The 23,835-nt window shown below is 43.6% G+C and overlaps 1 protein-coding gene across 1 annotated transcript in view; it reads left to right on the top strand.

The window, feature by feature from the left end:
* The window catches only part of CAPN13 (calpain 13), a 47,279-nt gene extending 31,826 nt beyond the window's left edge, over positions 1-15,453 (top strand). The window contains exons 12-21 of the mRNA XM_054290510.1: positions 73-109; positions 1,650-1,712; positions 2,648-2,705; positions 3,861-3,928; positions 5,377-5,445; positions 6,441-6,519; positions 9,328-9,444; positions 12,451-12,506; positions 13,683-13,728; positions 15,324-15,453. Coding sequence (XP_054146485.1) covers positions 73-109; positions 1,650-1,712; positions 2,648-2,705; positions 3,861-3,928; positions 5,377-5,445; positions 6,441-6,519; positions 9,328-9,444; positions 12,451-12,506; positions 13,683-13,709 — 574 coding nt within the window. The 3' untranslated portion in view covers positions 13,710-13,728; positions 15,324-15,453. The remainder of the gene's footprint in view (positions 1-72; positions 110-1,649; positions 1,713-2,647; positions 2,706-3,860; positions 3,929-5,376; positions 5,446-6,440; positions 6,520-9,327; positions 9,445-12,450; positions 12,507-13,682; positions 13,729-15,323) is intronic.
* Positions 15,454-23,835: the final 8,382 nt, after the last annotated feature.

Raw genomic sequence — 23,835 nt, 5'->3', positions numbered from 1 at the left:
CTCCACAGCTGCAAATCAGTGCTCTGGAAAGGGCTCTTTTCTCCCAGTTTGATTCTTGGAACTCTTTTCTAGGAACTCGAGCTCCCTGACCAGCCCAGGGCTGCCAATGGTAAGAGTCTGGAAACTGGTGTAGGTTCTGGTGGTGATCATTTGGTCACCTCTACTGATTCCTCTTCATCTGCTCTTTTCTCCCTCTACCACCCACCACTGTCCCATTGTTTGGCGCCCTGCAACCTTGCTGGGAGGGCAGGGCAACTCTCTGGAGAGATGGGAGTGACAAAAAAGCCCTTCCTCTTCTCATGTGTCTGTTTCAGAGCCTGGTTTTTGAGGAAACAGGACTTATACAGTCCCTTTGTCAGTCTGTCCATCTGTCTTTTTCACCTCACCATCTTTAACACTCTGACAAACCAAATACAGCAGGGGAGAGAATACTTAAAAGATTCTAATTTCTTCCAGTGTCTGTAAAATGAGTATATATCTATGGGGGGGAGAGAGGGAAACATAATTCCTATGAGTGGGATTGGACATGCCTTCCCCATGGGAATGATTCCCTTTAAGTGCTTGTACCCTGTAAAGCACAGGAGCCCATAGGGATGAGACTCAAATCAGATTTCTGCTACTTTTCATCAGGATATCTTCAGAGACAGAGACATAAAGCAAACCACACTTTGAAACTGACTGAATCTCTAGTCCAACCCCGATTTTGTCCTCTCCAGCCCAGCCACCGAGGGTTTTTTGAGTTCTTGCCATGAGCTGTGCACATTGCCAGGGCTGGTCCCACCAGCAAAGCCCTGGCACTGAGAGGCTGCTGTTTACAACCTTCAGAGACACAGATCTTTGAAGCCAGAGGTGTGAAGGAGAACAGAAAGCTGAGTCCTCTCCTTGTGATTCATTTTCCAGCACACAATTAAGCCCCATTAGAGGGGTGGTGTAAATGGTGACTTTTTATCTCTTCCCACTGACAAGCTGTCAGTTTACCTGGCTGCTGTCCTTTGTTCTGACTTTGATGAATTGTGGTACCCACAGTTTCTGCTCCTGGTCAGGTATTTGGGCTTCTTTGCTGTGAAGTATCTCACACAGAGATGAAGGCATTGAGTTTTGGGCTTAGATTTTTTTCTGAAGACTTTATAACATTAAGGATAATTCCCCTTAGTGCCTGGTGGATCTTTTCACTGGAAGGTTGGAAAAAAAATCACTTAACCATTGAATTGCAATTGCTCAGGTATGGTCCAAGCTTGTCTTGGGATTGAGAAGGTACAAGAGAAAGGAAAAGTCAGATTTTCTGCTCTGTTTTCTTGGTTCACATGAGTCTTCCCATGCCCTGAGCAGTGGTCCCAACCAAGGTCCACCAATAAGGATCAGGCTCAGGTATTGACTTGCTGAATTCCACCCTGGATGTGTTCTGTCCTCTTCCTTAATCCCTGAACTGCTCCTTCCTGGTTGTACTAGCTGCTAACACCCAAAATATGCTTCTTCCTTCATTGCAGTAGCAGTTGCTCACTCCTAGTCCACTTTATTTTGGGGGTGTGAAAACTGTAGCCTGTGCTGCACATTCCTGCCCCTCTAAAGTGCTGCTTGGATCCACAGACTTTTGCCTCCAGTTGTTATGTAGCTGAATTACTTATGTCTGCTCTTTGTTTTCAATGCAGGATGTACCAAGACAGAACCAGGATAGCTCCTATAAGGCTCTTTTCCTAAGACATGCTAAGCAGGTACCCTCTCTAAAACATATTGTTGGTAAAAATAAAAATAAAAAAACACATGTGGACTTGCAGAAAAACTGATCTATGATGTTGATACAAATCCATTTAGAATTTTTTTTTTTTGGAAATGTAGCTCCATCCTCAAGTGGATACCCTGAAAATGGTATTGATTGACCTGCCAAAACCCCCAGAAAAATGGGACATTCAGCTGGGATAGATTGTCTAGGGCCATATATCAGTGGAATATTGGAGATTTATAGTTGAGCTGGTGATGGGCTTGCATGTGTACTTTCTTTTTTTTTTTTTTTTTTTTGCTTTGGTTTGTTTATTTGCTGAAAGCAATTAGAAAGCCTTGGGTAGTCTCCCCCCTCTCATCAGCATCATTTTCCATTTGCCTTCTCAGCACTTGGAAACCAGACATCAGTCAGCGTTTGAGTAATTGATTCCTGCTCTTTCAGAGCCAAGCTCTGTGTTCACAGGAGATGCTTTTAATGGTTTAATAAACTGTTATAAAGAACTCCTTGACTTAGTCAAGAGGAAAAAAATCGCTGTCAAAAGTCCCTGCACAATGAACCTCTGGCAGTTAATGGTGACATCAATGCGTGAAGGTGAAAACGAGCAGGGCTGCCCTGGGGGTGTCTGGGGTGGCTGATGAGCAGCACTGCCTGTGCTCCCAGGCCTCCCACACTGTGCCTGCTGTGCTGCCCATCCACAGCTCCCCATCCCTGCAGAGCCAACCCCGTGGGGATGGAAGTGCAGCTGGAGTGGCCCAGCAGCATGGAGAGCCCGGTCGTGCTCCAGAGAGGATGATGCTACTCCTTTGATAGATATAAACAGAGGTTCTTGGCTGCCACAGTGCCTGAGAAAAAAAAGGTTTGGGCAAAAGTGGCACAGGAGAAAACTTGATGCTCACAGACATCTCTTTGTGCTTTATTTTGCATCAGGGCTCAACTATCGATGCCTCGCAGCTGAAACAACTCCTTAATGAAGTGATCTCCCAAGGTAAAGCTTTTGGTGCTTCCCTATCCTTGGACTAGAGTCAATTAGTCACAGGATTTAAGGGTGTCCTGATGGTCCTTAAGCAATCCTCATTGTGGCTTCCTGCACTGTGGGATCAGAGCATGAGAGGGGCACAGCTGGGGGCTGGAGCCAGCTCAGCCAGGCTCAAAGGGCTCTTAGGACTTGCTAAATCAGCATAAGTGGCCTTTCTTGTCACTGTCATTTTCCTTGTCTTGGTTTGGAAAGACAGGTGCCTGCTAAGGAGGGCAGGAGCCTCTCCTGAAATGGAGAATGTAAACCTTCCCCACCCCTCCGAATTTCTATAAAATTTAAATTAAGGGGCTCTCAGGCGAAAATATGACAGCAGGAAATAACGGTTCTTTAATAGGGAAAGGAAAAAAAATAAAATTATAAAATAAACAGTGCAGTACACTAGAACAACACTGACAGAGTCAGAACCCAACCTGACACCCTGTGGGTCAGGGTGTTGGTGGCAGTCCCATTGGAAATGTGGCTGCAGCCCTCCTGCAGTGTCAGGTGTGGTTTTGCTGGAGCAAGGGGGATCTGTAGAGAAGGATGTATTCTTCCTCTGAAGATCCAGGGGAAGAAGAGGCAGCAGCTGCTCCTCTGGGGAATCCCGTGGAGAAAGCCATGCTGGTGTCTCAAAACCTCTGGATTATATCTGGGTAGCAATGCTTGGCTCCTCCCTCTGGGCTCACATCTCCCAATGGGATGTTATAGTTCTTATCAGCCATGCAGTGACATTCAATAGTCTGTTATCAGCAATGTCCCCTCCCGAGGGAGGTGTGAATGTGGTCACTCAGAGAGAGAGATAAAGCAAACTGCCCATTTGACAAAGGTAATCTGCCACACAGATGGTGATGGAAAACATCTTGCATGGCAATCTTCAACATCCATCCCTGGGCAGGGACTGTGCAGGGTGAGGCCACACAGGGCACCAGTCCCTGGGGAAGGCAGAGGTGTCTGAGATGTGCAGATTCCCTCAGCCTGGCACAGAGCCCTTGCTGCTGTGTGAGAGACCCTGAACCAGAGCTGTGGGAGCCTTCAGCCAGTGTCCTCCTTGCCTCAGAACGGTGCCCTGATGCCTGTCACAGCCCTTGCTCTTGCTAATTCCTTCTGTTTTGTCAATCCTTGCAGATGAAATGACCAGCCTGGGAGGGAGATTCAGCTTTGATTCATGCAGAGGCATTTTAGCTCTGATGGATGTATCCTTTCAGCAGAAGCAATAAACTTCTCTGGTGCTGCCCATCCTTGCCTTGAGTTATGGCTGAGCTGAGCATCGCAGTGTGAGAACCTGCAAGTAAATATTAGCCCAAATCCCCAATAAATAACTGTCCCACAGTCCATGCAGGACTTTGCTGTGCATGCCCGGGCTCTGCTGTGTCTGCTGCAAGGTGAGGATCAGCCTTCTGCTGCCAGCCAGTTCTTTGCTCTCATTTTGCCCCCTTTGGGGCTTGGCTAAGCTTCACCCTTGGGTGGGGGTGTCAGGCAGAGGTGAGACCAGGAGGCAGGGCAGAGTTGAGGCATAGCTCAGCTGTTCTGTGGTGGTTGCACAGGCTGGGTGGCACTTCAGCAGGCTGCCAGCTGTGCTGGTGTCAGGGACAGAAACTCTGTCACTGCTGAATGCCAGGCACCGGCCTCACAGGCCATCCCAGAGTGGATTTCCAGTGTGTCTTTGCTATTTAGCTGAGTGACTCAGTCTTTTTACTGTTAACAAGACAACACAAGAAACACATTTCTGGACATTGTAGAACAAGAGGGCTCCTTGATGGAGACATACATCTCCCTCCTGTGTTTCTTCCCCTTTGCTTGCTCATTGTCTCTTTTCCTCCGTGCCTCGAAAAAGCTTTGAGACATTTTCAGACCTTTAAAAACTGCCAGAGAATGAATTAAAATGACCAAAAGTCGCTCTCTCTTTCCAGCTTTCAGCATGTAGCCAGTGAAGGAGACTTTTCCTCCTCTGCAAAGCCTGTCCTGGGATAAGTGGGCACTGTGAATGCATGGCACGTGCAAACAGCTGACAAAGCCTCTGCTCTGCTGTAATTCAGGAGATTTTTAATTCTCTGGCCTGCAGATAACCCATGTACAGTGTGACCTATCCTGGCCTGCAAAGCCAGGATCAGCTTTTTTCACTCAGATTCCACGACAGCAGCATTTGTCTGCTTGCATTTCAGTGGTGATGAGTTTTGCTCTCGGGGAGGTTTCACCATCCTGCACTGGGGTGGGTGCTGTGTGTCTGCCCAGGACTCCTGGGTGGGGAATGGAGGTTTGGGATCATCTCCTCGTGCTCTTGGCTCCTCAGGCCTGCTCTCCTGGAGGATCCAGGCAGGGCAGATCCTGTGCAGAGGCAAGGCCATGGGGCCACGTTCATTCACAGGGGTGTCCATGTTCTGGGTCTAAATGTCACCCTGTGGTTAAAGACACCTTATAAATAGAAACCTTTTGTGGTTTGTGAGCACAGGCATGAGCAGCTGTGCAGTGTGACAAAGAAGGTGGATTTAAACACCACTGAGAGCAGGAAAACTCTTGCTTTTCTCAGCAAGAAATGACCCACAGAAGAGGCTGCATCTTACGCGTTCAGCTCTGTGCACGCAGCACAAAGCCAGCCAGGTTCAGCCCTCATTAAGTGCTCCATCCTTAACTAAATGCACAGCTCAACTCGAACGGGAGGCTCACCCTGCAGGAGTTCAGGAGCCTCTGGAGGAGCCTCACTAAGTACAGGGTACGGGGGAGGGGGTGGCTTTCTCGGGATGCTGTGGATGCTCTGGGTACTTTGTGGATTCTGTGGATTCTGTGGATTCCGTGCCCCGAGGCTCTCCAGCAGCGGGGAGCAGATGCTCCGTGCTCTCGCAGAGAAGCCTTGCAGAGGCTGCTTGCTAATGGGAGAAGCCTTGCAGGGGTTGTTTGCTTTGCTTAGCGGGTCAGAGTTCCCTCCTCTCATGCCAGGGAGGCAGTGGTGTGTGTAAAATGCTCCAAATGAGCAGCCCAGGCTTTTCCAGCACAGAGAGCATGGAGGGGAAAGGTAGGAAGGCCAATTAGGCTCAGAATCTGATGGAAATCTCCGTGTCTGTGCCACCACTGGCAGTTTTTTTTTTCTTTTGAAATGACTTCTTGAACAGAGTCATCTGAAAAATGTCATTTCCTCATTTCTGCAGTTTCTAGTGGATATGTAGTGGATCTGATAAAGGCTTGTCTGGGAGAAATGTTTCTGCTCCAGGATAGGCACTGGAAGCAGTGACATGGTATCTGGGGTCCCACTAAATTCTTCAGGGAATACCTGGCAGCTTATCTGTGTCAGGTCCTTCTCCCTCAGCCTTGGTGCAGGACAGGAGGGATTCCTCAAGACTCAGGTTTTCAGGTTTTCCTCAAAACTCACCCTCAAGCTGGGTGGGCTTCAATTTGTTCCATCTTGAGATGCTCTGAGACCACCTATTTCCCCATCTAGATAGGGGTGCTCTTCCCACTGACAGTGCCTCAAATATGCTGGGGTGTGTTAGGAAAGCAAAAAGGCTTCTGCCCACCCCAAACTGTGGGATTTCTTACACAGTAATGTTCTGTCAGAGCCTTCTGAAAATGGGCCTCCCATGTCACAGCCACCCCATCTCACCTGTTGAACTTCTTTGCAGCGTTATTTATTAAGGGAGGAGAACTGGTTGTAGTGGTAAATGTGGGGAATGGTGGTAAGAGCTTGAAATCTGCCTTTGCACTGTGTTTTAGGAGATCTTCTTCAAGGAAGACAGGAACCGTTCTGGATTTCTTGATGTTGCTGAACTGGAGAATGCAATACAGGCAGCAGGTACACACAGAGGGGCTGGGAGCTCCCCTTGCTTTCCCTGGGGCACTGAAGGATGAGATGAGGAAAGAAAAGGAAAAGGAAAAGGAAAGAAGGCTGGATGGATGGATGGATGGATGGATGGATGGATTTATTTTTGGGGAGAAAGTGGCTTGGATTTCCCAGAGATGCCAGTTAGATCTCAGCTCTGCTGAGAGATCTGTGCTGGGGAGCAGCCCAGAAAGATGCAGAGAAGTGAATGCAGCACTGGCCAGAGCTGCTTCCAGGTCATGGATGGAACATCCAGCAGGGAGGAAGGGAGAGAGGAAGAGTGGATTCCTGCACTTGCCTCAGCTCCTGCAGTTCCTCTCCAGGGCAGTGACTAAGTCTAGAAGGGAAAGCCACACTGACAGGCATTTATTTAGTTTGCACTGACCTCTGTTGGCTACTGAGTGTGAAACTCTCAGTGAGTGCACACGAGTGAAGCATTTCAGCTGAGTGGTCTCAAAGGAGACTTTGTGCATGAAGCACATCTCTGACACAGCCATCCCCTTTGAATTGTGCACTAGAGCAGCTCCCATTTGGCTTCTGGAGCTGTCCCAGGAGGAAACGGGCGCAGGATTGCTACCCCTGGAAGCCATCAGCTGAGGGGATGCATATATAATTTTTTTTTTTTTTTTTTTTTTCTGCTGAGATCTGGGCAAAGCTCTGTCTGAGCTGCACCCACACTTTTCAGATAGGTGATCAGCACTGATCACAGTTTCACTGGTCACTGATGTGCCAAATGTCAAAGGAGAAGTTGCCATTCTGTGAGAAAGATGCTAAAGTAAAACTGGGAGGAAAATTGTGCATGGAAAAGTCCTGCCAGCCAAAACAATGCAGCTGTTTGAAGGCATAAAAAGGCACTGTCAAGTGGCAAATTCAATATGTATTTGACTACAAGTAGTTGAGTGGGGAAGAAAATTACAAGCTCATTCTTGCTGCCCTCTGAGCCAGACATCTGCATTTGAATCTGGCTTGGCAATGGGATGATTGATCCCTGTCCTGGTTTTTGAGCAGGAACCCCAGAAGGGGTTTGGAAGCTTGGTGCTACCTCTGGGAATGCTATTAATGTATCTAAATCCAACTCCTAGCCAGCTGTTCCCTGAAGTGTTCAGTGCTTTCCCCAACAAAACTCTGCAGTGTGTGCTTAATTTTCACTGTTTTCTTAATGCTTCCAATCATAATAATAATGGATCAGAGTGAAGCAGGCAGCTGCATTAACAGCAGTGCTGCCCTGAAATGCAGCAGTTTTGGCCTGATGTATTTACAAACTCCTCTTTGGCAACAGCAAATTATTCAAAATAATTTTTATAAATAGGGAAACATCAAGTCAGTAGTTAATATCTTGGCCAAAACCAGGGGGACGAATCCAGCAGATAAAAGGTTTGGGAAGTAGTCTTATAAATCAGTTGAAAAGTCTTGGGAACAGAGAGGGCTGACCCTTCAGTTTTGTTGATGAGGTTGATTGAGAGATGTTGCCAAGTGAGCAAGTGTATCCCAGACTGACCAGGCCAAATTCTTGGTGTTTTTTTCTAGTGTAAGGTTTGACTGTAGCATCCCATAAGTAATATTTACTGGAACCTGCTCTCTGTAGAGAGTTTGATTGAATTCCTAATGTCTTCAAAAGCTTAAAAATAGAATTCATTGCTCACTGCTACAGTGGTTTAAAACCAGACTCAAAGAAGACAATTAATTAGATTAATTTTTAATTACTACCTTTATCTCATTTGAGAAGAATATAAAATCATGTTTACCTTAATTTGAAATGTATCTTAAACCCAAATGTATTTCCATTCTTTAATTATTCAGCATAATGTACCTGCTTCCTGCTGGAGACCTCCAACTAGGCTCATGCAACCAGAGTTTGTCAATGGTGGTACTAAACCACTTCCATCTCTCTCCCCACACAGGTGTGGAGAAGCCATTTCTTTTATTTCTGCTTTTTCAACTAATTTAGCTCCATGATGAGTTCACTTAAAACTGAAAAGTTCAGAGCTGGTTGAAAAAGCAGGAAAGTTACTTCACATCCAGCTGAGCTACTAAAACCTGGAGTGAGCAAATGAGACTTTTCTGAAGTCTCAGAGAAGGCATTAAAGCAAAGCTATCAGTCCAGCTCTCTGCAGAAAATTTCCCTTTTGTTTTGCAAATCAGCTTTTAGTGCAAAATATATTTAAATCATTCCTCTCATATAGCCAGCACATTTAGGGGAGTTTTATTTAACTAATAAAAGAATCATTCTAAAAAGCAATTTTTGTTCATTCAATTGAATACCGATTTCCATCCAAACAGACTGCGACACAAATACTGAATAATCAGCTAATAAAAAAGAAATGCACCCTTCACCATTTTCTAATAGAAGAGAAAATGTAAAAATTAAGAATCCCAGGCATGCTATGCAGCATAACAGCCTGAGCATGCAGCAGTGCATCATCTGCCTCTTTAGCAGAAAGAGACGGTGGTATTGGAAACGCTACACTCAGACTTTTACAGTTATGAGCCAAAGAAAATCACCCTTTCTTATAGAAAATAAAAGCTAGAAAGGCAAAGCAAGATACCACAAGATTAGTTAGCTCAGTGTTTGCAGCTTGCTGACTTGAGCCACAATGGGAGTCAGCGAGTGAGGCGACTTTGGTTTGCCATTACCCAACCCCGACTCTTGGGCACGAAGTGGGGGAAAAGCTGTCCAGGGGAGGGGCTGTGTGACAGGGGAGGGGGCTGAGGGTGTTGCTGGCAGGGTGCAGGAGGCCAGCAGAGCTGCTCCATCCCCTCCCAGCGTGTTTCCCCCGGCAGGTCTGTCCGTGGACGTGGTGCTGCTGCGGCTGCTGACGCTGCGCTACGGTGACGGCGCCGGCAGGGTTGGGTTCCGCGACTTCGTGTGCTGCATGCTGCGCCTCGACACCATGAGCCGTGAGTGCCAGCCCTGCCAGGGCCCCTGGAGCAGGGCAGCCTGCACACCAGCCCCAGAGAGGGACAAGGGACACGACACAAGGCGTGATAATACCAGTCTAACTGTGTAGCTTCAGGTGACACAGCTGCCCCGAGCCCAGGTGTGGCCCAAGCTCTTTGGGCAGCCGGCTTGCCAGGAGCTGGATTTATCTCCTGTGCACTGGTACAGAAAACTAGGTGACCCCAACTCTGGGAATGATTGGCACCTGACTCCAGTGATTCAGAATGCTGGACAATTGCTTTATTAAAACTATATTACGTTACAGAATCACAGAATGATGAGACTGGAAGAGACCTCTGAGATCATCAAGTCCAGCCTTTGCCCTAACACCTCAACTAGACTATGGCACCAATCTTTTTTTAAACACATCCAGAGATGGTGATTCTACCACTTCCCTGGGAAGAGCATTCCAGTAGTTTTATTCTTTCAGTGAAAAATTTCTTCCTAATATCCAGCCTATACCTTCCCTGATGTAGCTTGAGACGGTGCACTCTGGTTCTGTCAGTTGCTGCCTGGTTACATTACGACTATATGAAAGAGACACTATACTATAATACAAAGAATACTAAATACAATTTGTGACTGTCTCCAGACAGCCAGGACACAGTTTTGAGCCAATTGGCCAAGGAAACAAAACAATCCTCAGCAGAATCCAACTGACAAATCACTTCAGGTAAACAATCTCCCTAACGCATTCCACATGTGCAAAAACTACAGGAGCAGCAAGTAGAGATAAGAATTGGTTTTCTCTGCTTCTCTCTGTGCTTCTCCAGGAAAAAACCCTGAGAGAGAAAAATTATTTCTCTCTGTTCAGAGAATGTGAATACCACACACTGGAGCAACTGGCTGCTAGGGAGTAGTTCAGTGTTTAGTAAAGTTCTCTCAGTTTTTTGGTAAGGAGGAAGTCCAGTATCTTCTGTGGATAAACAAACCCATTCCCCATGTTGCATCCAGCTATTGCCTGGCACTTGCAAGGAGGGAGTGCCTGTAAAAGAGCTTTTGCCTGAATGGAAATGAAATTGTGTTTTACAAAATCGTAATTTTTGCTATTCTAATAATAAGCATTTTGACTGGAAATATTGGTAGTTAAAGCCAGCAACTGTGACCCCTGTGCTAGAACATTGCTACAGCAATTTGTTTCATCTTTGAAATGAGCTGGGTTTCAGCAGTGCATGGAAAGGAGCATTCATTTCCTCCCATGTGTTTGTAGCACTGATGTTTAATGGGCCAACAGTGGTCAGCAGATCTGCTTGGATGACACTGCTGAAAATCCCATTTCAAGGGAGTGCAGCAGAAACAGCTCTGAAAGCGTTGTAAAATCAGAGCGTGTCCCGATTTTAATGCTTTCATTAAAAAAAAAAAAAAAAAGAAGCTTGTAAACACCCATTTTTTGTGATTATACATGTCACTTGCTATAGATGAAAGTTTTTATGCCTAAATTAGTGCCATAGGATTTTTTTTTTTGTTTAAAATAGATCCTTTTACATTTTAAGAGCCAATGTAAAGACAAATCCTTTGCATCCATGTGGAAAGGAGTATCTAAAATTTCATTGCTGTCTGTAATGAGAATCTTAAAATGCTTTCCACTCTTTCAGTTACCACTTTACAGAGGGTTTAATGTGGAATACATTTCTCAAACTTTTTAGATCGTGGTGAATAAGTTTGTTACAGGAGAGGATAAGGGTGCCAAGTGGGAATAAAAGGCAGCCAACATTTATGATGATGTGAATGCAGCGGGGAAGATAAAATCTGTCCCATTAAATCATTATTCATCCTTTCAAGATAGCCAGAGATGAGACCCAAACCAAAAGCAGCATCTTCTTTGCAAATTCTATTTAACTGGAGTTAATGAAGCAGTAAAGAGGCACTTACCTCTGCCCAGAGGAGGTAATTTCAGCGCTGCCACTTTTCCTAAAAAGACTGCTGGGTGCAAGCCCAGCCCTGCATTTGCAGCCTTGTCAAGGCTCTGGGCACAACACAGGGATTTCCTTGTTCTGTGCCTTTCTTCAGAGCAGTGCAGGCTGGATGGGCCACCCTTCCTCCCTGCTTTGGGCCATTCAGGTAGCTCTGGTGGCCTCCTAAGGGCCAGATGAGCAAAGAGCCCTTGTGCCCTGTTCCCACCCTCTCCCTGCAGTCTGGGCACGTTTCAAAACACCTGTAATCTCACAAAGTCTTTTCCATGCAGGGTGGGAAACTCCAGGCTCCCAGAGAAATGTGTCATTCAAGGATAGGCAGACTTAAATTTGTTTCAACTTTTTATTGCTGTTATAAGAGCATATTTCTAGGAGAAAAGTAATTTCAAAATAAATAAAACCCCTCAAAATACCATGTTTTGAGTTTATCCAAATGCTTGGGTTTGAAGGCTTCTCCTAGACATACTGCAATATAAAGATGCACATAGAATAACAATATTTGAATGGATTTAAATTTCCTGATGGCAAAGTGTTCTGTCAAAAAAACTTTCAGCAATGTTAATTTCAAACTCTAGCTGAATAACAGCAGCATCTGCATTTATATTCCCTGCAAAAAGCTTGCAAGGCATACTAATGACTTCAAGAGAACCACTTTCTTTAGGGCACACTGTGATCACTCACTGCCAGGGAGGATGGAAAAGGACCAGCAGAAAGTTTCCCTGTGGGAAGATGTGTTTCATTAGTTCACCATCCTCCTGTCACTCTTCAGGCAGGAAAACAATTGAAACAAATTATGAGAGGAGATGAAGGCAGCCACTTGCCATTGAGCACTGCACACTTCTGCCAAATTCTGGCCCCAAAATTGGGATCCCTTCCCAGGCTGTGATGCGAGGGCCGAGGCAGGAGGGATACCCAGCACAGGAATGAGATGTGGCCAGGCAGAGCATCCCAGCACAGGGACTGCAGCTCTGCTCCTCACCTGCCACAGCCTTATGTCAGAAGCAAGAATGCAATGTATTCTCATGAAATAAGGTTTTTTTGTTCTGCCCCTAGATGCATTCCAAAACTTAGCAGAGGGCGGATCACAAATTTCGATGACAGCAATGGAGGTAAGAATTCCTCTTCTCTTCTCTTCTCTTCTCTTCTCTTCTCTTCTCTTCTCTTCTCTTCTCTTCTCTTCTCTTCTCTTCTCTTCTCTTCTCTCCTCTCCTCTCCTCTCCTCTCCTCTCCTCCCTTTTTCTCTCTTCTTCTCTCCTGCTCCAAAGTGGGAGCTCATTTTATCAGAAGGGTGAAGTTAGAGATGATGTGTGATCTGTGTTGCTGGTTTTTGTCCCAGCAAATGCTGGTGGAGGTTTTGCCTGGCTGGAAGTGCCTCCTGGGTGGGAGGTGTTTCTCTGGGGTTCCCTGGCCCCACTGGAGCACAGCTCCATCCATCCCTGGCCAAGGCATGGAGTCTTCCCTTAGTGACACCAGCCTGGAAACATTGCTCAAGGTGACTTTGAGGAAGTGACAAAAAAAATAAAATAAATCCATGCCCTCATTTCTTACTGCCCCATCTGTTAATCCTGAATTGCAAAACATGTTGGTTTTAAGAAAGAAACAGCAGACAAATGCTTGCTGCTGCTGTTTGTCTTAAAAGCACAGCCCGAAGGATAGCTCAGTGAATGGGGATACATCAGGCTTTTTATCAGCTAGTCTGAAGCAAAAATCCTGCTGTGCTCCATAGTGATATGCCTGAGTACTGCATTTTATCAGTCTGGGGACTGTTATTTGACAACCCACTGTTTAAAAAGGTTTTTTAAAACAGCCTTTTACAATCTCACCAGCTCCTGTTTACACTCTGTGTCTAGTGCAGGGCCTCATTGTTTTAATATTATTTGGTTGGTTTTTTTTTGGTTTTTTTTTTTTTTTTTTTTTTACCAAGGGCAGAGCACAGTTTGCAAGCAGAGGACCTGGGCCTGTTTTATAGGGTAGTCTGTAGAACATCCAGGTTCCCAGAAGTTGCTATCCCTTCCACTTGCAATCAGGCAGGTGCCACAACTTTCCCAGCAATTGCTCCTGCTGCAGCTGCTGCAATAATTTATCATGGAAAACAACATATGGAAAGAGTTTCTGGGTCTGAATTGTAATAAGGGAAAGAGGCAGCTCCAAAATCCCTCAACTATCCTGTGCACTACAAAAGGACTACAGTCACTGGGTCACCCCTGAAGGTCCTGAGACAAGTCTGAAGGTTTGGTGTATACCATTTCTGTCTAATTGTACCCTTTCTTCTCCTTTTTTTCCAGTGGCTGACCCTTGTCATGTACACCTAGAGAGATGCCAGAGGTCATGGTAAGAAATCTCCTCCGTGCTCACAAGAGAGGGTGGGGCCCTTGCAGGAGGCTCAGCCTGGAGTAATGGGGGGTTTTGAGAGAAAAAGCTGCGAGAGGAAGAGGGAAAGAGGTGAGACCTGCAGCATGAGAAGGGCTGTAAAGGAAATTGGACTTTGGGCTGTTTTTTTCCTGGGGAATTGCTGGTGACCTTACCAGTCAAGCAGACCACCAATGGCTCAGCTAGAAACTTGCCCCCACCTAAGATAATAGATGAGAGAGCAAAACTTATCTTTTTGAGTTCTGAGGGGTGCAATTACCGCTTCATATTTTACACAGCAGCAAATGTATAATAAAATAGAGGGTGGGTATACAAAGTAACTTAGATTTCTTGGTCAGTCTGATTTCACATTTTAAACAGAATTACGTGGTTTGGTTTACATTTGAACTACAGTCCCTACCTTGTGCTTCTTTTGATGTTTGCTGCCTTCATGTCAGGCCTAGAGAGGAACTTTTTTTCTCTGGATTTCCCAATTTTGCTGCTTGGTTCTCCTGAAAGACTTTGCCTTTTCCTGCAGAACTTGTGCTGTTCATAGATCCAAGAGCCATCTCGGCCATGGTGCTTCTGCCAGCCCTCTGTGATGCAAATGTCCCAGCTCCAGTGTTAAAGTGTTAGTGCTGGTCCCAAAGGAGAAAACAGGGAGGAAACCCTTAGTAAAATGTGCAGTGGAGGGCAGCTGACCCCAGGAATTTGTGGAGCATCCTTGGGCAAATCAGACACTTTCCTTATCAGCCCAGACCAAAAATGGAGTAAAAACCTCAAACCCATTACATTCTTTGAAATCCATTCACTGCATCCAGCTAGTCCTTCCTATAGACATTGGATTCCACTTGTGAACAACACAGGAGCAGTAAATGTGATAAGAATTGTTTTTTCTTTCTCTGAGAATGTGAAACCCAGAAATATTTTTGGGGAGAATTGTGCCTTGCTTTTCTCTGTAAAGAGAAATGTGGGGACACTGTGATGCCTTCACCCTGAGCTCTGCCTGCAAACTCTTGTTTGTTTGAAAGCCTGCCCTTTGCATTCAGAGCTGTGGACAGTGCAAAGCTGCATTTTGATGTGTTGGTGTGTGGAAACAGAATATTCACAACACTGCACCCAGCACTTGCACTGCAGACTGTCATTAGGTAAATATGAGAAGGACCTCACCTTTGGAGATGAAGTTGCTTAAATTATTGCTTGCAAATTAAATTCATAGTCTATTTAGTAATCTTTTTTTTCCATGAATGATTCATAAACTGATCATAACTTCTGGGAATATATAATTAATCATAATTTTCACTTACTGGTTTGGAATGAAATCCTGCCTGCAGGGTGTTTGTAAGCAGCTCACTTGAGCAATTTAGCAGACACTTGCAGCTGGAGCCTGGGCAGCTGTGGCACAGGACCCTCAGAGGATCAGAACTGTTAAAACTGGAGCCTAACAAACTGTGATTGATGTGGGAAAACACTTGGCATTCTCTGAAAAATTCTCTTGGCAAAAATATTCCCATTGGAGATTCCCAAAGGCTGACCTGAAGCTGGCTGTGTTCTGAGTCTCTTTACCTCTGTTTCAGGTGACTTTTATTCCTCCTCAGCAGAGCAGTGCCCAAGGCCATCCCAAACAAAATCCATCCACAGAGTTCTTGAAAAACCACAGTGAAGGAGTGGAGCCAGGTGTCCTCCTGCTTGGTGGTACTCCAGGCTGCTGGGGTGAAGAGTCCTGTCCAGGCAACCTGGAGGTGCTTGGAGAGGGAAGAATTGCTAATGGAAGCACTCCATGGGCAAGCTGGAAGTGTTGACTGTGATCTCCTCTCATCTTCCTGTAAATAGCACAGAAGTCAGGAACAGTTCCATTAACTCCACTATGAAAAAGAACAGAGCCATGCTTTTCATGTGAGTGTATAAGATGTAGGTTACAAAAGCAATTAAGAGACAGTTTTATTTTAATTATTTCTTCATTTTCTTCCGTGCCATTTATAAGTGCCAGAAAATGATTGAAGAAATTAGTCCTAATTCATAAATAATGCCAGAATCTTTTTAGTTTTCTTTGTACTTTTTATTAATAAATTAGGAAGAAAAAGTCTTATGCATTTTTGAGTTCATCAACTATAGGGATTTCATTTTATTTGCTACAGAAATGAGGTGGCATTTTAGAGATATAGAACAAATTGTTCAGTGCTTTTGTTCTGACTTCCAAAATCTATATTGGGACTGTTTGGGAGTAGAAAAGTTTATCAGAACTGCATTCTCTTCCTCTGTCCTGATGTCTTTAAAAATGTAGAGCTTCTTCAGACATAATTCCTTCTCAAAAATTTAACTTAAACCTGCAGAATAACTGTAACCTTTCTGTACCCACACATGAACTTCACTTTCATACTTTTTTTATCATGGCATCAACAGTAAATTTAGTGATCTGTTCCACTCAGGTATTGAAAAAAGATTATGAAGACTCTATTTGTGAAAATGCCAAAAAAGAAGGATGTCAATGGATGAAAGAAATCCCAGGTTGCCATGGCAATATAATTCACACCATGCCTCACCCAGACCCTCTGCACAGGTTTCCATTGAGGCATCCACACATTAGCAACAGATTTACCCATTTGCCAGGCGGATGTTGCACACTGGAGCAGCAACTGCATCACCAGGTAGAGATGAAACCCAGATTTTTGTTGCCATGAGGACAGTCTGTGCTGTGTGTCTGCCTCTTTCACAGCTTGGAGAGCATTACTCATGTAGGTACATCCTGGGCAAGAGGGGCCACTGAACCCATCTTCCACTGAAAATTAGAGCAGAGGGAAATCAGTAAAATTAGACTATTTTAACATTTTTTCGTTAATTTTTGAACAAACTGATTCCTTCTCCACAGCAAGACTTGCACATCCCACCTGAAATCGTTAATCACTAATTAAGCCCTCTGCAAATGTTGGCAAAGAGAGGAGATAAAAAGGGGGCCATGGGAAAATAAATATGCTTTGCTAAAAAGGTTTATTAGTAGAATCATTTCAGAGAAAGGTTTATGTAGCTTAGTCTGGGATAATTAAAAAACTTCAAGTACTTCTGGAAGAAGTTCAGTGGTGCTCAAGATGGCTCAGACCTGCTGAGAACAAGCTCTTTGTAGCTACAGAGAAGTCATCTCTGTCCAAGTTGCAAAATTCAGTTCAACTGCTTTAAATACTTGAATTCTTCCTGTGTGAAAGTCTCATCTACAAAAATACCAAGCCATTAAGATTAATCTTAAAAATCTTAATTTGCAACCTGTGTATTGCTTCTCCTTTTGTTGAGATGCACAATTGCCTTTCTGTGGAAGGCAATTCTGCCTGCCAGGAGACCAAGATCCTTGTCTCATAACTCAGCCTGGCCACAGACTGAAATGTCTCCTTTTCAATGAAGAGCAGGCACAGCCACCAGGCATCCCTGGTGAGAAACATCACCTCTCCATGATCTGTCTCCCTGTGAGCAGCTGCTGGGGCTGGTGCTCTGGATTGTCCCCAGGCACAGAGGGCACCTTCAGCTCCATCCCTTTACCAGCCTTTCACCAGCTGTGTGTGGCTCTGCCCTCCCAGGGACCAAGGCATGGCCCCTCTGGCTTTGCAGGCAGGATCTGCAGGCTGATCCTGCACTGGGGCAGAGCAATAACTCACTGCTGTCAAACCGAGCATGGCTGCCTGTCTGTGGCACTGGAGGAATTGGTATTCCACTTGATTTATACCTCCAACCGAGCTAATTAAGCAACAATTCAGGAGGAATCCATCATTGTGACAGACTTGTTGATTAACCATCCCACAAACAAAGTCAAGGGTGTTTGGTAGCCCGAAGAAAAAAAGGGTCAATAAGGGAGAAAAGCAATGATTTGGCCATAATACAGTGGTGACTGTTATTTCCAAAAGCAACAAGAAGTTTAATACATTTCACAGATACTGGGGCCAACACTGAAAACAAAGGCAGCTCAGAGCTCAGATCAGTGGGGTTTTAGATCAAGAGAGAAAACTTCTACATTTCATCTCTGTGTGATTAAGCTGTAAGGGCCAACTTTATGGGGATGGTGCCCCCTATTAAAATCTTCAGGCCCCTTCATCTGTGTTTGCCAGCTCTGAAATGTGAGTGCAGTCCCCATGAGGTTTCTGGCACTTGTGAAGGCTCTGAGATCCATCCAATTATGATAATATCCTCTCTAATTTTTTTGATTAAAATCAGTTCCTGGTCCTCAGGGACGCAAGTCTGAAAAGCCCTGAGAGAATCTGCTGTTAGAAATGCAAGAGAAGGACCTGGAACAAATGCTCTATTTTTAAATCTTTATGAGGCCAGTGCCCTCAAGAGGGAAAGAAGCAGGCTGAAGCAGATGAGATTAGTGATGCTGAGCTGCCTAGCACAGGAGATGGGATACAGAGCTGATGAAATTAGGTAGGATCTAAGCCAACCATTAGCTTTAGAAGGACTCTGGTGCAGACTGGTGACAGCTGACCTGGCAAGAATAATCTCTGCATCTCTGGATCTTGGAGCCCTCCTGTTTACTGCCCTTCCCCTGAGACCCAAAGGTCCCATGTCTTACATCTGCCAGACAAAGGCTGTGCCCAAATCATGCCAAGGTGGACAGAGGAAAAAGTTCTCACATGTCTTACCTACAGCGTCTGATTCCTGAGCCAGCAGCTGGGTTAAGGCTCTCCCATGGCCAGGTTTGGAGCAACTGGACTTCCCTCTCTACCTCTGGCTCTGCCTCAGGTCTCTCACAGAGAACCTGCTGCTGCAATTTATAGAGAAAAACCAATTAAAAATTTCAAGGGGAAAAAAAAGGCTCATTATTCCCTAACCACATGCATGGCTGGAGAGGGGAAAGCTGGGTGAGACCCTGTGGTATTTTTAGGGTCCCCTGTGGCAGGAAGGAAATGATGAATCTGACTCCATGTTCTTAGAAGGCTAATATAATATAATATAATATAATATAATATAATATGTTATATATTATATATTATTATATGTATGATATATAATATATTATTATATATGTGATATATTGTATATGTATTGTATATTAAATATTATATGTTATATATTTATATTATATAAAACCCAATATAAAATAATATAAAATAATATAATATCATATACTATGTTATAATTTATTATATTACAATCTATTCTATTCTATTCTATTAGTTTATATTAGTTTATATATAATATAAATATAATTGTTAATATATATTATATTATATTATATTATATTATATTGTATTATATTATATTATATTATATTATATTATATTATATTATATTATGCCTTCTAAGAACATGGAGTCAGATTCATATTCATAGGACCCTGGGGACTTCACCCGAAACTTAAGGATAGCAAATTGGACAGAAGACAAAAAGTCCTGCCTAAGCAATTTACTAGAAAAATAAGAGAACAAAAGAACTAATCACAACTAATTGTGAGGTGTTTTACCAGGAGCAATAGCCTGTTGCCCCTGGCTCATTTTTCCCCTGCATGGAGCTTTGCTATTTTTACTAAAGCTTTTCTGTTTCCAACACTACCACAGAAGCCATCCCACTAATTTTATGCCATCTGAGGTTGCTGAGCTATCTTGGGTGTGATATAGATCCCCAAGAGCTTATAAAACCTGTCTCAAATGGATCATTATATCAGGTACTTTCTCAAAAACGGTACTTGTCCTTCTCTGAGGAGGAAGCAGATAGAAGTTCTGTCAACAGAGATCCCTCCCCTTGTTCAGGTGCCTCAGCAGGGGCACAGACAAATATTGGGATATTTCTCATTGGGTGGGGGATGCCAGCTCTATTTGGCACTATGGAGCTTTGCCTTAGCACCTGTCTTTAGGATTTCTTTGCTGCAGAGCTGCAGCTGAAACATTTCCCTCTTGGCTGGTGGGAAAAACTCCAGTCACTTGTTTTTAAAATTTTTAAAGTTTAATAGTAATAAAATGGTTATAAAAATAGTAATATAATTAAAGTAATCAAAATTTGAACAATTAGCACAATATGAGACAACAAAAACAGTTACGGATGTCCAGGTACCTCTTTCTGGGCAAAATAAGCCCAAAAAATGACCCACGTTAACAGAGGATTAACCCTTAAAAGCAACAGCCTGTTGCATATTCAGACACCTCATACATGATGCATAAATTCCATTCAAACACAGGATTCTCTCTGGTCATCATCAACTTCTTCCTCTGATTCCTGATGGTGTTTCCAGGGCTGAGCGAGGCAGGAAGAAGTTCATTTCTTTTGATAAGAGAGCAATAAATTCTTTTACTCTGAAAGATTGAGGTGTCCTGTGGCTGCTACCTCACTGCGAGTCCTCTCTTTAAAACACAGTATCTTACATAGCACAGTTTCTATTTTAATATTATGTTATAACCTAAAACTCTATTTAACAAACTACTTAAGAGAATTAATACAGCATTACTTTCTAACACAACACGTATAATATTAATTTTAATATTTCCAAAAATCCAATCATAAAATACCCATTTTTCACACCTGGCAATTCCTCACATGAAATACTTCAGCTGCAATTTCTTGCTGCACTCCTCGCACCTGGTCCCACCCTGCATTAGCTGCACCTTTTCAGCCCTGGGTAGGGCTGTCCCAAAGCACAGCAGCCTCTGCACAGCAGGTTTCCAATGCCCCCACCAGGCTGCCCATTGCCACCCCGTGTCCCTGGTGCCAGCTGTGCCACCAGGATGTGGCTCTGGGGTCCCTTTCTGCTGTCTGGCAGTGACATCTAGAGGCTCCCTGGCCCCAGCTCCTGCCTCACTGCTCGCAGCTCTTGGCACGCAGAAACCTGTTCCTCACAAAGCCCTGCAAGGCCTGGAGTGCTTCAAGGAAGGAGGTGCAAGGCTTAAATCCAAGTCCTTCCCATGCGCCTCCTTCCATAAGCCACGGTGGGAAGGATCTTTGTTGTAGCACCCCAAGATAAATTTGATATTGTCTCTGGGATACCAAAGGTCTGGGAGAGCCAGTCTGTGCCCTTTCCCTGAGAGAACTGGTCCACACAAGGCTGGTGCTGGTTAAACGTGAAAAATGCGTATTTTATGATTGGCTTTTCGCAAATATTAAAATGAATATTATATTCATTTTAATATTTTGTTTTGTTAGAAAGTTAATATTGTGTTTTGTTAGAAAGTTATGCTGTATTCATTCTCTTAAGTAGTGTGTTAAATATAGTTTTAGATTATAAAAGTGTTAAAATTGAAACTGTGCTATGTAAGATACTGTTTTTAAGAGAGGACTCAAACTGAGAGAGCAGCTACAGGACACCTGAATCTTTCAGAGAAAGAGAATTTATTGCTCCATTATCAGAACAAACAAACTTCTTCCTGCCTCACTCAGCCCTGAAGATGCTGTCAGGATTCAGAGGAAAAAGCTGACACTGACCAGACAGAATCCTGTGTTTGAATGGAATTTATGCATCATGTATAAGGTGTATGAATATGCAACAGGCTGTTGCTTTTAAGGGTTAATCCTCTGTTAACATGGGTCCTTTTTCAGGCTCATTTTGCCCAGAAAGAGGCACCCAGACTGTCCTTAACTCTTTGTTTTTATTGTCCCATATTGTCCTAAATCCTAATTGTCCAAATTTTAATTACTCTAATTATATTACTATTTTTATAACCATTTTATTGCTATTAAACTTTTAAAATTTTAAAAAACAAGTGATTGGCATTTTTCACATTAAATAATACATCCAGCTTTCCACTTGAGGAAATATTATTTCCTTGCTTTACATGCCATCCATTAGGTTTGATGCCACCCAGCATCAAAGGCAAAGCTGCCACAGAAATACCTCTGTGTCGTGGCTGGCTGTGCAAGATGAAAGATTATTGTGCAAACAGCATTATGCATTTTAAAGCCATGCATTCAAGGAAAGGGGAGGAAATATATCATCTCCATAGTCTGAATTATTCAGGCAGATGATGAATGCATCTCCTGAAGCATTCCCAGGGTTTGAGGTGAAATACCTACCATGGAGAGAGAGAGGGAATACTATTGCCTATATGAAAGGTACTTGGTATTCAGTAGAATGTGTATTCTCTAGGGTGATATTCCACAGGCATTTTGAGTCAGCAGAGCAGATTGCAAACGAGCTTCTAGCCTGAAATCAGGGAAAAAAGCAGTTTAGTGGAGTAGAGCTTTCTCACAATAAAAAAATCCGCAGGAATATTGCAGTGAAAAGTGGGAGGAATGCTTCTTGCCCATCCTGTGTTTTAGATCCACCCTCCTCTCTCCTCTTTACTTATTGTGTCTGCCTCATGCTGAGGAGCTGGGCTGTGATGATGGCTCCCAGCTCCACAAAGGGAGAAATGCCAAGACAAGGGGGGAGGTCCAGCTGTGGGGTGAACCTTCTCCATCACCCTGGGATTTCATGGCCTAAAACCCCTTCTCCTTATCTCTGAGATATTGTATTTGCAGGGTGCCCCAGATAAAGGCAGAAACGATGAATCTGACTCCATGTTCTCAGAAGGCCAATTTATTATTTTATGATACTATATTATATTAAAGAATACTAAACTAAACTATACCAAAGAATACAGAAAAGATACTTACACAATGTTAAAAAGATAATAATGAAAACTCGTGACTCTCTCCAGAGTCCCAACACAGCTTGGCCCCAATGAGTGAAAACAACTCACAGCAGAATCCAATGAAACAATCACCTGTGGGTAAACAATCTCCAATCACATTCCAAAGCAGCAAAACACAGGAGAAGCAAATGAGATAAGAATTGTTTTCCTTTTTCTCTGAGGCTTCTCAGCTTCCCGGGAGAAAAATCCTGGGCAAAGAGGTTTTTCAGAGAATGTGAATGCCACACTGAGGGACACAAGTTACATCTCCATCCATGGAGCAGGAAAGTGCTTTGCTTACCAATGGTGTATATGATTTGCAAGACCTAAAAACAGACCTGGTAGAAATATTAATGTGTCAAGTTGTTTGGTTTTGTTTTTTTTTTTTCAAACCAGCATTCCATGTGCTCTAGAACTCAGATGTGGTAGGAGATATGAAATGAACCTGAGATTGTCAGGCTGTCTTGATTTTACTGGATTGAAGGAAGAATGGTGAAAAGAAAATTGTAGCTGTGAGTAACAGATTTTTCTTTTTCTGACTTTTTTTCCACTAGACACAGGCATAAAACTTCCCCTTTTTCATTATTATATCAGATGAAACCAAAGTATTTTTCCCTTCCACTGGTAAAAAAAAATAAACAGTTTCAAGCTTTTAGGGTGATCAGTGAAGGCCAGCACAATCTTTAATCAAATTTAGAAGATGAATTGGACACCTTACCCATAGCTCCTTGATATCATTGTTACCACAGAAGTCTGTGGTGTTTTCAGGATCCCCCATTGTGGGGAGGAAATGATGAATCTGACTCTATGTTCTTAGAAGGCTAATTTATTATTTTATGATATTATATAATATTAAAGAATGCTATACTGAAACTATTCTAAAGAATAGAGAAAGGATACAGACAGAGAGCTTAACAAGACAATAATGAAAACTCATGACCTCTTCCAGAGTCCGGACACAGCCTGACTGTGATTGGTCATTAATTTAAAACAATTCACAAGTTGGAGAAACAATCTCCAGCCACATTCCAAAGCAGCAAAACACAGGAGAAGCAAATCAGATAATTATTGTTTTCCTTTTTCTCTGAGGCTTCACAGCTTCCCAGGAGAAGAATCCTGGGCAAGGGGATTTTTCAGAAAATGTAACAGTGACAGAAGTCCCTTGGAAAAAGCCTTCCACATCAGTCTGAAGGTGTTAGGAAGTCAAAAGGAACAACGTGCTGTGGTGGACCTGGACATTTCCTTCTGGGCCCTGGCTGCCAGGCAGAATTCTCCTTAAAGGCAGCAGAGGGGAATTCTGGACTTCCAGGTGGCCTTTGTAACACTCAGCATTTCAAACTCCTCTTCTGGGTGTTGGCTCTGGCCTGGGGAGGGTGTTGTGGTGTTGTGAGGGTCCCCAGGATGAGGTGAGAGATGAGAATTTGACTCCAAGTTCTCAGAAGGATGATTATATTATATTATATTATTATATTATATTATATTATATTATATTATATACTAAAACTATACT

The sequence above is a fragment of the Melozone crissalis genome, unplaced genomic scaffold (genome assembly GCF_028551555.1).
Source record: "Melozone crissalis strain CALT ecotype California unplaced genomic scaffold, PUWL_Pcris_2 ptg000081l_1, whole genome shotgun sequence".
Taxonomy (NCBI): Eukaryota; Metazoa; Chordata; class Aves; order Passeriformes; family Passerellidae; genus Melozone; species Melozone crissalis.
This window is presented reverse-complemented; position numbering and strand designations above follow the sequence as displayed.